The sequence below is a fragment of the Oncorhynchus clarkii genome, chromosome 12, assembly GCF_045791955.1.
Source record: "Oncorhynchus clarkii lewisi isolate Uvic-CL-2024 chromosome 12, UVic_Ocla_1.0, whole genome shotgun sequence".
Lineage (NCBI taxonomy): Eukaryota > Metazoa > Chordata > Actinopteri > Salmoniformes > Salmonidae > Oncorhynchus > Oncorhynchus clarkii.
This window is the reverse complement of record NC_092158.1, coordinates 88,255,498-88,272,088: the sequence shown is the minus strand read 5'-3', so window position 1 is coordinate 88,272,088 and position 16,591 is coordinate 88,255,498. Positions and strand designations below refer to the sequence as shown.

At 45.4% G+C, this 16,591-nt stretch overlaps 1 protein-coding gene across 1 annotated transcript; it reads right to left on the bottom strand.

The window, feature by feature from the left end:
* Positions 1-1,126: 1,126 nt before the first annotated feature.
* LOC139422343 (heparan sulfate glucosamine 3-O-sulfotransferase 3B1-like) lies at positions 1,127-16,354 on the bottom strand. Its single transcript, XM_071173544.1, has 2 exons — positions 15,738-16,354; positions 1,127-1,910 (listed from the first exon to the last, which is right to left on the bottom strand). The coding sequence occupies exons 1-2, from the start codon at positions 16,322-16,324 to the stop codon at positions 1,283-1,285; spliced, it is 1,215 nt and encodes a 404-aa protein (XP_071029645.1). The 5' UTR covers positions 16,325-16,354; the 3' UTR covers positions 1,127-1,282.
* Between the last annotated feature and the right edge of the window lie 237 nt (positions 16,355-16,591).

Here is a 16,591-nt window from a genome sequence, read left to right as displayed (position 1 = left end):
GACATCACTCAGCTGTAATGTGACATCACTCAGCTGCACTGTGACATCACTCAGCTGTAATGTGACATCACTCAGCTGCACTGTGACATCACCCAGCTGTAATGTGACATCACTCAGCTGTAATGTGGCATCACTCACGTGTAATTGATGTGATGATGAGTTATTACTGTATTGATATAGCTGTCCTAGTGACACTGGAAGGGCATCCCAAATGGTTCCCTGTTTCCCTAAATGCCCCATGGGTCCTGGTCATAAGTAGTTAACGATTAAGTGAGCAGGGAGCCATTTGGGACGCAGTCTGACGGGATCAGCTGGGGTTCTATATATTGATCTGGTGGATGAAGTGGGCCCACAGGCCTCTGGAGGTCAGGCTGATCTTAAGGAGGTTGATTTGGACTCCATGAGTGGTTTTTAAACATCTTTTAAAAACAAAGAGGCTACAGAGATGCCTCCGTGTTCAATGACCCAACACTAATTCTCTGGTCGTTACAGTATTTGTACGTCCTCATTCTACCAACCTTTGAGATTGAACCGTTTTTGAGATGAGATGGTGTGGTATTCGTTCAGCCATGTTAAAAAGCAACGTGGTAAAGGGAGGGAGAATGAGCTAATGCAGCATTATAAAGTCATTGCATGTATATGAAGGGAAACAATAGCTCTAGCCTAACCCTGCTGGTCGAGTGCTGCTACCCGTAACAGAATTGTGCTGTTATATTTTCATTTCCACAATTGCTGCACATGTATTTTTTCTGAGGTAATTTCAAGATTACAAAATGCCCTTCAAACGAAGATTTAAAAAACAGGAATGTAAAGATGTGTAATGATCCTCAACAAACATGGATAGGCAGCTCAGTGAGTTCATAATATCCTAGAAATAAATTATCATAAAATAGACTTCTGTACTTTTTACACACGCTGCCTTATATACACAGAATAACAATATCTCCAAAATGTTACAATTACAACCTAAAACCCCTCAAAGAAAGATACAACATCTCTGTCTGAAAGGGCACCCTAACACCTCAGTAGTGCACTACATTTGACCAGGGTAGTGTACAACAACCTCAATAATGCACTACTATTGACCAGGGTAGTGCGCTACATAGGGAAGAGGGTGCCATTTTGTCCAATATTATAGTGCACTACTATTGACCAGGGTAGTGCGCTACATAGGGAAGAGGGTGCCATTTTGTCCAATATTATAGTGCACTACTATTGACCAGGGTAGTGCGCTACATAGGGAATAGGGTTCCATTTCGGATTCACTCAATGTCTCCGTCGCTCAGCTCCATGAACCCCATCCAAAGTCATGTCCCGTCATCTGATAAAACCTCCTGTTGAAAGGTTGATAAAAGTCCCTCAGCTTCTGTACCACCTCAGGGTCAATATTAGGATGAATCCTTCCTTTGGTTTTACCCAGACAGTGAGGTTTACTATTCCCCTCCGGCCTCTTCAGACAGGGGAAGCCCTTGGCTGGGTTGAAGTGAAAGTGTTTGTGACCGACCACCCTCCTGAGCCCCAGGAAGTCCTGTACGCGTGTCATCTCCCCGGCTGGGTCGGAGATCAACCTCTCCCCGCTGATGAAGAGGAGCTGGTCCTTGGGGAAGTACTGCAGCCAGCGTTCTAGGTGCTTGGCATACATCCCGATCTGGACGGCGCTCCAGGACGTGTCAATGAGACCCGTAGTTCTGTTCTTGAAGGCGAGGCTCTCAAAGGAGGGGATGTCAGGTTTCTTGGAGCGGGTCTGAGTGTAGTCTGAGATGGCCCTGGTGACGGGGTCTCGGACCACCACAATCAGCCTGGTGTCTGGGGACATGGTGTGGATACGGGCGGGGACGTCTTTAGTGACGTAGTAGCTGGGGGTCTTCTCCATGGTGATCTGACCCTCCTGAGTCTCAGGCATACGGTCTCTAAGGAGAGGAGAGATGGAGAGGTTTGTTATTATAGACACAGGATAAAGACAGGACTGTGAAGCACTCCATGAGATGGAGAGATGGAGAGGTGAAGAGATGGAGAGTTGGAGACGTGGAGAGGTGGAGACTTGGAGAGGTGGAGAGGTGGAGAAATGGAGAGGTGGAGAGGTGGAGACATGGAGAGGTGGAGAGGTGGAGACATGGAGAGGTGGAGAGGTGGAGAAATGGAGAGGTGGAGACATGGAGAGATGGGGAGATGGAGAGGTGGAGAGGTGGAGACATGGAGAGGTGGAGACATGGAGACGTGGAGACATGGAGAGGTGGAGACATGGAGAGGTGGAGACATGGAGAGATGGAGACGTGGGGAGATGGAGACATGGAGAGAGGGAGACATGGAGACATGGAGAGATGGAGAGGTGGAGACATGGAGAGATGGAGAGGTGGAAACATGGAGACATGGAGAGGTGGAGAGGTGGAGACATGGAGAGATGGACAGGTGGAGACATGGAGAGATGGAGAGGTGGAGACATGGAGAGATGGAGAGATGGAGAGGTGGAGACATGGAGACATGGAGAGGTGGAGACATGGAGAGATGTAGAGTTGGAGATGTGGAGAGATGGAGACATGGAGAGATGGAGACATGGAGAGATGGAGAGAGGGAGACATGGAGAGATGGAGACGTGGAGAGGTTAGTATTGGGCTAAGGCACATATAGCACTGTGTGGTTCAAGAGTTACAGCCTGGGACCATGCAGCATCCAGGCTATAGTTTAGGAGTTACAGCCTGGGACCATGCAGCATCCAGGCTATAGTTTAGGAGTTACAGCCTGGGACCATGCAGCATCCAGGCTATAGTTTAGGAGTTACAGCCTGGGACCATTAAGCATCCAGGCTATAGTTCAGGAGTTATAGCCTGGGACCATGCAGCAGCCAGGCTATAGTTCAGGAGTTATAGCCTGGGACCATGCAGCATCCAGGCTATAGTTTAGGAGTTACACCCTGGGACCATGCAGCATCCAGGCTACAGTTCAGGAGTAGTCAGACTGTGCATTCAGGTCAGATAACTCACGGAGACATAAAGGATCAAGCGTTGTGGAATAGGAATGCTGATCTAGGATCAGATCCCCCTGTCTATGTAATCTTATTCATTATGATATAAAGGTCAAAACTGATTACGATGAATGAATGAATGAATGAATGAATGAATGAATGAATGAATGAATGAATGAGTCTGTCTGTCTGTCTGTCTGTCTGTCTGTCTGTCTGTCTGTCTGTCTGTCTGTCAGTCCAGTCCAGTCCAGTCCAGTCCAGTCCAGTCCAGTCCAGTCCAGTCCAGTCCAGTCCAGTCTAGTCTAGTCTAGTCTAGTCTAGTCTAGTCCAGTCCAGTCCAGTCCAGTCCAGTCCAGTCCAGTCCAGTCCCTCTTACTGAGCTGACCTGACTCTTTTAGATAATAAATTAGCCAGTTAACTGCAGCCCCAGACCAGGGTAATGACCAGGGCTCAGGATAATGGCTAAAGTGGGCCACCAGAGATTTCAACTGAGCCTAAACACATAGGCATTAGGGGTATTAGTCCTTGTAGTGCATTAGAAGGATAGGAAAGGAGGGAGGGAGATAGGGGTAGTAGACTAGTGAGGGGTAGTATACTAGTGCTTAGTGACTTAGAGGGGTAAGGGAGGAGGGAGGGTTGGAGGGAGGGGAGGAGGGAGTGTAGGAGAGAGGGTAGGAGGAAGTGGAGGAGGGATGGGAGGGGAGGGGAGGAAGGAGGGGAGGAGGGAAGGGAGGGGAGGAGGCAGGGTAGTGGAGAAAAGAGGAAGACAGATAGATAACATTACATTAGTAGAGTCACTAACATTAGGAGATGGTTGGTAGTATATATCTAATACTACTTTAGTACAGTCACTAACACTAGGAGATGGTTGGTAGTATATATCTAATACTACTATAGTACAGTCACTAACATTAGGAGATGGTTGGTTGATAGTATATGTAAGTAGAGTTATTACTATTTTTTAACAATGACTAACACAGTTATAAATACTACTAAACTACTACTTTGTCAAAAGTAAGGTATTTGCTGATCTCCTTCTGAATATGTGTAACCAACTACTGCAGAAACAGGCATGTTAAAGCCCTAGCTGAGCACTGCTGACTGGAGCCTTGGGGTGGGTCCTTGACCTATGGGGATCGCTCCTTTTGGAAAGACCTCATTACTCCAATGCAAACACACAGGGGGTTGCTCTTTCCTTCTGTCGCAATCACAGAAACCAACAAAACCTCTTCCCCATTAGTCTCTCGATACATCTCTCTCCACTACACTCATACGTTTGCATCTCCCTCTCTCCCTATTACTATGTGAGGTGTGAACAAAACACCAACCACTACAGCTCGCTTTCAGCATCACTGCAACACTTCTGCAATTATATGCCGTATCTCTTGGATACACAAGCGGAGTGCATTTTGTCAAGGCCCTGGGGGAGTCACAGAGAAACTTACTACCAATCAAAATGCACACTTAGTCCCAGAGCAAAACAAACCTGGATGGATGATGGATGAATAATGCATTAGATAGATATGAGAGAGAGAGAGAGAGAGAGAGAGAGAGAGAGAGAGAGAGAGAGAGAGAGAGAGAGAGAGAGAGAGACAGAGCAAGAGAGAGAGAGAGAGAGAGAGACAGAGCAAGAGAGAGAGAGAGAGAGAGAGAGAGAGAGAGAGAGAGAGAGAGAGAGAGAGAGAGAAAGAAATGAGGGTTTTCTATACAAATTGTTTGAAAGCGGTGTTGGGGTTAAATCATACGGCATTATAAAATCCATGTACACACACAACAAGTGTTGTTAAAATTGGCAAAAAACACACACATTTCTTTCCACAAGGCTGTGGGGTGAGACAGGTATGCAGCTCAACCTACTAAATAAAATTATACTATTTGCTGATGATCTGGTGCTTCTGTCCCCAACCAAGGAGGGCCTACAGCAGCAATTCAATTATGCAACCACCTAAAATGAAGTGATTCCCAAAACTTCCATAACAAAGCCATCACCTACAGAGAGATGAACCTGGAGAAGAGTCGCCTAAGCAAGCTGGTCCTGGGGCTCTGTTCACAAACACAAACACACCCCACAGAGCCCCAGGACAACAGCACAATTAGACCCAACCAAATCATGAGAAAACAAAAAGATAATTACTTGACACACTGGAAAGAATTAACAAAAAAACAGAGCAAACTAGAATTATATTTGGCCCTAAACAGAGAGTACATAGTGGCAGAATACTGACCACTGAGACTGACCCAAAATGAAGGCTTTGACTATGTACAGACTCAGTTAGCATAGCTTTACTATTGAGAGAGGCTCCTGAAGGCAGCCCTGGCTCTCAAGAGAAGACAGGCTATGTGCACACTGCCCACAAGATGGAAACTGAGCTGCACTTCCTAACCTCCTGACAAATGTATGACCATATTAGAGACACATATTTCCCTCAGTGTACACAGACACCCAAATACATTTTTAAAAGCCCTTTGAATTTAATTTAATTGAGAGGGAGAGAAGAGAGAGTAAGATAGAGAGGAGAGAAAGAGAGAGAATGAGAACGAGAGAGAGAAATAATAGAGATGAGAAAGAGAGACAAAGAGAAAGCGAGAGAGAAGAACAGAGAGACAGAGAGGGAACACCGTCTCAGGCTAGAGGAGTGAAGAAGAGTGCCCTTGGGGGCAGATTAACAATCTTTCACAATTGTTTCTGTGATAATAAACTAGATTGCCTGGAGGAACCAATAGGTTGCAAAGCATCTTCCTCTATCAGCCAATAGAGATGTAACATACACTTCCTGTCCTCCTCCTCCTGCTCTTCCTCCTCCTCCTCCTCTTCCTCCTCCCGAACCACTAGATAACTCCTAGCTCCAGCCCCTAATCACTGTGTGTCTGTGTGAGCTGTGAAACTGCTGTGTTGTGTCTGCTGGTCTGTCAGGTGACTTCATTAACCAATCTCCTCTTAGACAGAGGCTGTTTGAAGCTGCTGGTCTGTCAGGTGACTTCATTAACCAATCTCCTTCTAGACAGAGGCTGTATGAAGCTGCTGGTCTGTCAGGTGACTTCATTAACCAATCTCCTTCTAGACAGAGGCTGTTTGAAGCTGCTGGTCTGTCAGGTGACTTCATTAACCAATCTCCTTCTAGACAGAGGCTGTTTGAAGCTGCTGGTCAATGTTGATATCTGTTGCTATCAGGGAACAGGTTCAAAGGTAGGAATTTACTTCCCTGACTGACTGGCTGTATGGAGCTTGTTGGGCTTGGCTGTTGCTGTCGGCTGACTTGGGGAAGGGGTGTGGTGTATAGTCATGTACTTTCATCTCTACATTTATATCCAAATAAAACTTTACTTACATAACTGGTCCATTGCAATCTGAATGAGGTGAGCTCAGGCTTTCAATAACTTATTAACAACAATCATGATTAGAATTTAAACAGACACGATTCACCAGGACTATAGGGTCTACTACTATCTACCAGCTCAGAGGGGAGGATTCACCAGGACTATAGGGTCTACTACTATCTACCAGCTCAGAGGGGAGGATTCACCAGGACTATAGGGTCTACTCCTATCTACCAGCTCAGAGGGGAGGATTCACCAGGACTATAGGGTCTACTCCTATCTACCAGCTCAGAGGGGAGGATTCACCAGGACTATAGTGTCTACTACTATCTACCAGCTCAGAGAGGAGGATTCGCCAGGACTATAGTGTCTACTACTATCTACCAGCTCAGAGGGGAGGATTCACCAGGACTAAAGGGTCTACTACTATCTACCAGCTCAGAGGGGAGGATTCACCAGGACTATAGTGTCTACTACTATCTACCAGCTCAGAGGGGAGGATTCACCAGGACTATAGGGTCTACTACTATCTACCAGCTCAGAGGGGAGGATTCACCAGGACTATAGTGTCCATTACTATCTACCAACTCAGAAGGGAGGATTCACCAGGACTATAGTGTCCATTACTATCTACCAACTCAGAGGGGAGGATTCCCCAGGACTATAGGGTCTACTACTATCTACCAGCTCAGAGGGAGGATTCACCAGGACTATAGGGTCTACTACGATCTACCAGCTCAGAGGGGAGGATTCACCAGGACTATAGGGTCTACTACTATCTACCAGCTCAGAGGGGAGGATTCCCCAGGACTATAGTGTCCATTACTATCTACCAGCTCAGAGGGGAGGATTCACCAGGACTATAGTGTCTACTACTATCTACGAGCTCAGAGGGGAGGATTCACCAGGACTATAGGGTCTACTACTATCTACCGCTGGGAGGATTCCCCAGGACTATAGGGTCTACTACTATCTACCAGCTCAGAGGGGAGGATTCCCCAGGACTATAGGGTCTACTACTATCTACCAGCTCAGAGGGGAGGAATCCCCAGGACTATAGTGTCCATTACTATCTACCAGCTCAGAGGGGAGGATTCACCAGGACTACAGGGTCTACTACTATCTACCAGCTCAGAGGGAGGATTCACCAGGACCATAGGGTCTACTACTGTGGGAACCACTCCTCTCCTCAGACCACCAGACACGGGATAAGAGGTGATGGTATGCAGACACTCAGAACAATCTGGCAACATTTCTGTTAGACAAGTTCCAGACATGAATCAAAGAGAACAGCTTCTTAGAAGGAACGATGAGGCCGTTCTTTGGTCGTAGATACCGAACGTTCTCATCACTCTTTCTCTCTCTCTCTCTCTCTCTCTGTCTCTCTCTCTCTCTGTCTCTCTCTCTCTCTCTCTCTCTCTCTGTCTCTCTGTCTCTCTCTCTCTCTCTCTCTCTCTCTCTCTCTCTCTGTCTCTCTCTCTCTCTCTCTCTCTCTCTGTCTCTCTCTCTCTCTCTCTCTCTCTCTCTCCCTCTCTCTCTCTCTCTCTCTCTCTCTCTCTCTGCACTCAGTGCCTTCTTCACTGTGCTCTGATGTCTCAATATCTCTACAGCATTCCTGTCAACACAGATAATGCAGAGAAAGGTTTTCCCATGCTCTCCTCCCCTCCTTTTCTATCCACTCCTCGGCTCTTCTCATACCAGCAATATGCAGCAGCAAGAATCAAGGCCATCTTATTAACAGTTGGAAGAAGGCCCAGGTCTAGAGAGAAGATGAGAGGAGAAGGGCGGAGAAGAGGCCCAGGTCTAGAGAGAAGGTGAGAGGAGAAGGGCGGAGAAGAGGCCCAGGTCTAGAGAGAAGGTGAGAGGAGAAGGGTGGAGAAGAGGCCCAGGTCTAGAGAGAAGGTGAGAGGAGAAGGGCGGAGAAGAGGCCCAGGTCTAGAGAGAAGATGAGAGGAGAAGGGCAGAGAAGAGGCGTAATGTGTATGCCCTCCTCTGGTTTTTCATTTTAGTCATTTAACAGGCACTCTCATCCAGAGAGACTTACAGGGTCAATTAGGGATAAGTGCCTTGCTCAAGGGCACATGAACAGATGTTTTACCTAGTTGGCTGGGGATTCGAACCAGCAACCTTTCGGGTTAGCTACTTGCCACCCATAGATCTGTCACTTTCAGCCTTGCGCTGCCGCATAGCAGTTTTATCACTCTCTGTCTTCCTGCTGTTAACAGAACAACAGAACCAACACCTCTGTCAGGGTGGCAAGGATGGATCAATTACAGTTATACATTTTGACCATTTAGCAGTCTGTCTTATCCAGAGCGACTTACAGTCAGCAAAATAAATATTCAGCAAAATGTGACAAAATATTCTGCGAAAGAAACTTCTTCCTGCCCAAAACTATATGTTTCCTGCTAGGTGATTTGTTTGATAAATTACTTTGGTAATTCAACTCATGGCTCTATCCTAGCTGCTGCAGGGATGTGCAGGTCTACAGTCTGACAGGATCTGATCAGTAATAACATCAGAGATGTACAACAGTCTGACAGGATCTGATCAGTAATAACATCAGAGATGTGCAGGTCTACAGTCTGACAGGATCTGATCAGTAATAACATCAGAGATGTACAACAGTCTGACAGGATCTGATCAGTAATAACATCAGAGATGTACAACAGTCTGACAGGATCTGATCAGTAATAACATCAGAGATGTACAACAGTCTGACAGGATCTGATCAGTAATAACATCAGAGATGTAAAACAGTCTGACAGGATCTGATCAGTAATAACATCAGAGATGTACAGGTCTACAGTCTGACAGGATCTGATCAGTAATAACATCAGAGATGTACAACAGTCTGACAGGATCTGATCAGTAATAACATCAGAGATGTACAACAGTCTGACAGGATCTGATCAGTAATAACATCAGAGATGTACAACAGTCTGACAGGATCTGATCAGTAATAACATCAGAGATGTAAAACAGTCTGACAGGATCTGATCAGTAATAACATCAGAGATGTACAGGTCTACAGTCTGACAGGATCTGATCAGTAATAACATCAGAGATGTACAACAGTCTGACAGGATCTGATCAGTAATAACATCAGAGACGTACAACAGTCTGACAGGATCTGATCAGTAATAACATCAGAGATGTACAACAGTCTGACAGAATCTGATCAGTAATAACATCAGAGATGTACAAGTCTACAGTCTGACAGGATCTGATCAGTAATAACATCAGAGATGTACAACAGTCTGACTAAACAACTCCAGGAGGACAGAGAAGGAGAGAACTAAACAACTCCAGGAGGACAGAGAAGGAGAGAACTAAACAACAACTCCAGGAGGACAGAGAAGGAGAGAACTACACAACAACTCCAGGAGGACAGAGAAGGAGAGAACTAAACAACTCCAGGAGGATAGAGAAGGAGAGAACTAAACAACTACTCCAGGAGGACAGAGAAGGAGAGAACTAAACAACTACTCCAGGAGGACAGAGAAGGAGAGAACTACACAACAACTCCAGGAGGACAGAGAAAGAGAGAACTACACAACAACTCCAGGAGGACAGAGAAAGAGAGAACTAAACAACAACTCCAGGAGGATAGAGAAGGAGAGAACTAAACAACAACTCCAGGAGGACAGAGAAAGAGAGAACTACACAACAACTCCAGGAGGACAGAGAAAGAGAGAACTAAACAACAACTCCAGGAGGATAGAGAAGGAGAGAACTAAACAACAACTCCAGGAGGATAGAGAAGGAGAGAACTAAACAACTGAACTGAACCACAATGTGTTCATGTTCTTCTAAGTGTCTGACAAAGTGCTGTGGTCTGATGACCTCCTATAAAACCCCCGGGTTTTACCACCTGAAATGACAGTTTCCATCCCTGATTGATAATAGTTTGATGAGAGATGAACTTTAGTTTTCCAGCTATTGAGCTCCAAGAAGTAAAAGTAGGTCTTAACCAATACCGTTCACACAGCTGCGTCAGCTAAAAGTCAACTATTTCGGGAATGTTCAGAAACAAATGTCAGCATATTTCAATACCTACTGTAGCCCTATACACCCCCCGTTGGGCCCGTTCCTCATTCTCAACAGATGTTCTGTTCTTTTCCTGCCTATCAATATGCTGATGCATTGAATTTAGCTGGGAAGGATCTACATGGATGGCTTTCCTGCTTCTTAAACCATTATTATTCCCCTGTGTCCATAAAAACTACTAAGGGTTTGTAGTCAGCAAAAAGAAAACGAAATGTACTTGTATGAACTACCTGAAGGGAAATGTAACTTCTCCCTCTGAAAGACCTCAGGAGGAGAGTCAACTTTCAGAACAGAATAGAGAACACTGAGGCTCAGTGTTAACCATCTGTCCATCCTGCTGGCCTCAGAGTTCCAGAACCCAGAGTTCCAGAACCCAGAGTTCCAGAACCCAGAGTTCCATTTGCAGGCCACATTCCGAAGGATTCAAGTTGAAAAAGCACTTTCCCGCTCCTGGGGGACATTTGCATACAACGTAAAGTGAAGAGAAACTACGTTTCACTCTAATGGCCCTGTTCTATTATCACTAGGGTTAATATAAACCCCAGGGGTTCCTCTGCTCCTCTTTTAGACAGCTGTACACCCCCACCGCCACTGCAGATTCTAAAGACTCACTTTCAATTTACTGCCCTCTCTCTGGCTGCGTCCCCAACGGCACTCTATTTCCTAGAAAAGGCACTACTTTTGACCAGGGCCTATAATGCTCTGGTCAAATGTAGTGCATTAGCATAGGGTGCTAATTGGGACTCAACTCCATCATTGGGGCGGCAGGGTAGCCTAGTGGTTAGAGTGTTGGACTAGTAACCGAAAGGTTGCAAGTTCAAATCCCTGAGCTGACAAGGTACAAATCTGTCGTTCTGCTCCTGAACAGGCAGTTAACCCACTGTTCCTAGGCCGTCATTGAAAATAAGAATTTGTTCTTAACTGACTTGCCTAGTTAAATAAAGGTAAAATAAAAATACAAAAATAAAAATATTCTCTGTATATACCTATCTCCCACCCAGCTCCCACGCAGCTCCGAACCAGCTCCGACCCAGGTCCCACCCAGCTCCCACCCAGCTCCGACCCAGCTCCTCACTAAGCTCCGACCCAGCTCCCAGCTCTCACCAAGCTCCGACCCAGCTCCGAACCAGCTCCCACAGAGCTCCCACCCAGCTCTCACCAAGCTCCCACCCAGCTCCGACCCAGCTCTGACCCAGCTCCGACCCAGCTCTTACCCAGCTCCCACCCAGCTCCGACCCAGCTCCCAAGCAGCTCTGTTTGGGGTTAGAATAACTGTTTCCCTTCCTCTGACAATGTCAGTGAGATAGCAAGCTGACGAGAATAGAAAAACCCCACACTATCATATTTCAACAGAATGGGTTCATTTTCCAGGATCACTTCATGTCACATTTCAACAGAATGGGTTCATTTTCCAGGATCACTTCATGCCTTTTGATTCCAGCAGCATGTGGTGCCCAGATGTTCTACTCTCTAAATTCATAGTATCAAGAAGAGAATAAGTCAAGAAGTCTAACTGGTAATTAAAACAGTGACTTATAGAGAAAGGAGGAGGAAGGTTGGAATGGAAAAGAACATTCCCACGGCCTTTGGGAGTTCCCTCCTCCCGCGCTCCCTCCTCCCGCGCTCCCACCCTCCTGTATGTGTGAGCGTGCAGCCTACAATTTGTCTGGCAGCTCCTGTCTTTCTGCCTCTTGGTGTAAGCATGTCTATATTCCGTGAAAGCGTGGCCAACTGGCTATATCTGTGGCCGGAGTCCCCGCTGCGCCAGGCCTTGGCCATAGAAATAGAAGGACTAGATGAGAATCCCCTTTCAAGGCGACCATATTGTGTGTTGTAGTTATTCTATGTGTATGGCCTCTCCTCTCTGTGTGGCTCTAGACTGCAGGGTGGGGGGCTTCTACAGCACTGTTGGACCAACAGTGTGGAGATGTGGGCAGCAGAGATCAATGCCTCCACGGGGGACGGGCCTGAACCAGGCCACCCAGCAGAGCTGCTCCTCAGCCCCCTCTCTCCCCTCCCCTGCACCTCCTCTCCCCAAGCACAGTGGTGGAGGCTTTACGAGAGTTAGTCAAGCCACACCATACCCTCTCCCTGTCCATCCCCTCCTAAGGATAAAGTTAGGACCAACACTAATCTCCATGGCCCAAGTCCATTTAGATGGCTCAATTTAGATGGCTCAAGTCAATTTAGATGGCTCAAGTCCATTTAGATGGCTCAAGTCCATGTAGATGGCTCAAGTCCATTTAGATGGCTCAAGTCCATGTAGATGGCTCAAGTCCATGTAGATGGCTCAAGTCAATTTAGATGGCTCAATTTAGATGGCTCAAGTCCATTTAGATGGCTCAAGTCCATTTAGATGGCTCAATGTAGATGGCTCAAATCCATTTAGATGGCTCAAGTCCATTTAGATGGCTCAATTTAGATGGCTCAAGTCCATTTAGATGGCTCGATTTAGATGGCTCAAGTCCATTTAGATGGCTCAAGTCCATTTAGATGGCTCAAGTCCATTTAGATAGCTCAAGTCCATTTAGATGGCTCAAGTCCATTTAGATGGCTCCTCAAAGAAACCAACAAAGGTACCCATTTCAATGTTGACAAAGTGTCTCATCTGCTGTTTTTCAGTCTTCATTTAAAAAACGCAGAATTCCTGAAATGATTTAACTTTACATATCCCTCTGATACTTTACGGAGGTCATGTCAATGATTAAATCAGGAACAGGTTATAGTTGTTTAGAATAGAGAGAGAGGCCTGTTGTGATGCTGTGGGTTACAACAGGTCTAGCTAACACTGGGAACTCACTGATATGCACTGAGAGGTTGATCATTGCAACCACACATTGTTGAACACTGGGCAAACTGTTCACTGTTCCTATAGCTTTGGATCCCTGGAATTTGAAATTAACTCATTGTCTGTGTCCCAAGTGGCACCCTATGCCCTACATAGTGTGATATGAGCTCTATGAGCTCCGGTCAGAAGTAGTGCTCTATATAGGAAATAGGGTGTCATTTGGGAACCAAGCATGGTTAAAGCTGTGTTGTCGTAAAGGGAATCACAGCCTAAGAATCAATCCCTGGAACCAGAAGCACTCAATTGAATTACGATGCTTCCGGCTGCTAGGGGATGATGTCATGATTTAGTCTGTTTACTCCTGGCAGTAAACCATGTGCTGTTTGGGTCTAAACTCCAGAAGAAAAACTGAATAAAAGCTCTATAATGTTTCTCTGAGCTCCAGAAGGAACTGTCAAACTGAATGGAAGCTGTAGAATGTTTGTCTGAGCTCCAGAAGGAACTGTCAAACTGAATGGAAGCTGTAGAATGTTTGTCTGAGCTCCAGAAGGAACTGTCAAACTGAATGGAAGCTGTAGAATGTTTGTCTGAGCTCCAGAAGGAACTGTCAAACTGAATGGAAGCTGTAGAATGTTTGTCTGAGCTCCAGAAGGAACTGTCAAACTGAATGGAAGCTGTAGAATGTTTGTCTGAGCTCCAGAAGGAACTGTCAAACTGAATGGAAGCTGTAGAATGTTTGTCTGACCTCTAGAATGAACTGTCAAACTGAATGGAAGCTGTAGAATGTTTGTCTGAGCTCCAGAAGGAACTGTCAAACTGAATGGAAGCTGTAGAATGTCTGTCTGAGCTCTAGAAGTAACCGTCAAACTGAATGGAAGCTCTATAATGTTTGTCTGAGCTCTAGAAGGAACTGTCAAACTGAATCGAAGCTGTAGAATGTCTGTCTGACCTCTAGAAGGAACTGTCAAACTGAATGGAAGCTGTATAATGTTTGTCTGAGCTCCAGAAGGAACTGTCAAACTGAATGGAAGCTGTAGAATGTTTGTCTGAGCTCTAGAAGGAACTGTCAAACTGAATGGAAGCTGTAGAATGTTTGTCTGACCTCTAGAAGGAACTGTCAAACTGAATGGAAGCTGTAGAATGTTTGTCTGAGCTCTAGAAGGAACTGTCAAACTGAATGGAAGCTGTAGAATGTTTGTCTGACCTCTAGAAGGAACTGTCAAACTGAATGGAAGCTGTAGAATGTTTGTCTGAGCTCCAGAAGGAACTGTCAAACTGAATGGAAGCTGTAGAATGTTTGTCTGACCTCTAGAAGGAACTGTCAAACTGAATGGAAGCTGTAGAATGTTTGTCTGAGCTCCAGAAGGAACTGTCAAACTGAATGGAAGCTGTAGAATGTTTGTCTGACCTCTAGAAGGAACTGTCAAACGAGTCAGTTTCTATGTGTCATTTAAGGTGCGTAATTGAATATGGGCCCTTTTATTTGGCCCATATCGGCCCTAGTCCCAAATGGCACCCTATTCCCACTTCTTTTGACCAGAGCCTATGTGTGCCATTTGGGACTCTCCCTATGACTCAGGACTATACTTTATATGGAGTGTTTGATTACACCAAGGTGGTGTTTAGATTGTATTGAGTTGGTAGTCAGCTGTTAGAGTGATACATTCCTCAGTTCACACTCATCACACTGTGAGGAGAGACTTCTAGCTTCATTATAACTTTATTATAGCTTTATTGGCCCAATGAAAAATGTGTTTTATTTTCACCTTGAACAGGATATACATTCATAAACACATTCCATTGGATACCCATAGTGTCTGCACATTCATGGTACAGTTTTTCAGAACTACTGTAGGTCTATATTCACCAACCACATGAGCCACAGTGAATGGTCACTACTTTAATTAACTTAACTACAGGCACTGGTTACTTTAACTAATTGTTACCATTGTGTGGCGTAGGCCTATTTATATTCAATGTGTGTGTGTGTGAGTGTGAGTGTGAGTGTGTGTGAGTGTGAGTGTGTGTGAGTGTGAGTGTGTGTGAGTGTGAGTGTGAGTGTGAGTGTGTGTGTATGTGTGTGTGTGTGTGAGTGTGTGTGTGTGTGTGTGTGTGTGTGTGTGAGTGTGTGTGTGTGTGTGTGTGTGTGTGTGTGTGTGTGTGTGTGTGTGTGTGTGTGTGTGTGTGTGTGTGTGTTTAAATCCATGCTAATCAACCTGGTTATTTTTTTCCACTCAGCACAATGGCCATATGTCCATCTAATCATAGTGTTGCGTGTTATCTTAGAGGTGTGTTTAAAGACACTGTGTGAATTAGTCCTCCAGTAGCTCTGTGAAGAGATGTAGAGGCCAGCGAACATAATTATTTAAATGTAGATTTTCTTCCCTGACAGCCTTGAGGTTTTGTTTGATGTTGATGAACCCATTAATCGACCAGACAACCTATGACATATGTATGTGTTATAGACTGAATAGTAGCCTAGAAATGAAGATGGGATACAAAATAAATTAAATTAAATAGATGGGCTCAATTAAATGGCAAATTATGAATTATTTTAGTAGTTATACATAATTCGTTTATATTCTGATCAGTTAACGTTATTAAGTGTATGAAATGTACCTGTACCACTCTAGCCCCTTGTCATAGTTCCGATCAAAGAAGTGCGGCTCGGCCCCAACAGCTCTAATGTCGGGATGCACGCGGAGGAACTCCAGCAGCGCCCGTGTGCCTCCCTTCTTCACCCCGATGATAATCGCCTGGGGCAACTTCTTACTCTCCACCGGCCCTGACTCGTTGAAGAGACTTGACACGACATTATTATCCAACGTCCTCTGCTCGCTTCGAATCTCATCCCAGTCCTCCCCTCCTCTGCTGTCCAAATCACTCTCATTATTTAACACGTCCCTGGATGATGCGCCGAATAACGGATCTAAAGAATCTAACGGATCTTCTTGGTGTTCGGATTCCAAGTCCCCTTCGTTTTGGAGTCGGGGTTGAGTTCTGTTAGGGTCAACTGTTTCGAGATGTTGTGAATGTTTACTGCTGGCTGTACCGACCATCAGACTTGGCATGGTTGAACAGTATCCGACGCAGCAATATATCATATACACCCACAGGGACAACATGATGCAGAAAACAAAGAGTTTATTCTTCACGGGGGATGATGAGACAAAATGCAGGTTCTGATATATTGGGCTATATTCCATAGGACAGTCGGGCGAGACGAGTCATAATCCAAAAACGCATATTGGCTAAAGTTATTCGCTCCTCTTCCACTGCAAAAATCCTGGTGACATAATTCCACAACTTGCCTTCTGTTTATAACGGACTTCTTATTATTTAGTGATGAATGAATCTAATTTCCAGCTCCATTGATACGCAATTCCAAACGAAACGAAAAGATACTCCGGTCAGGTGTGTCCGCGCCCTGTGCGTAAAAACAAAGTATCGGTGGTTGTCTCCCATCACTTGGC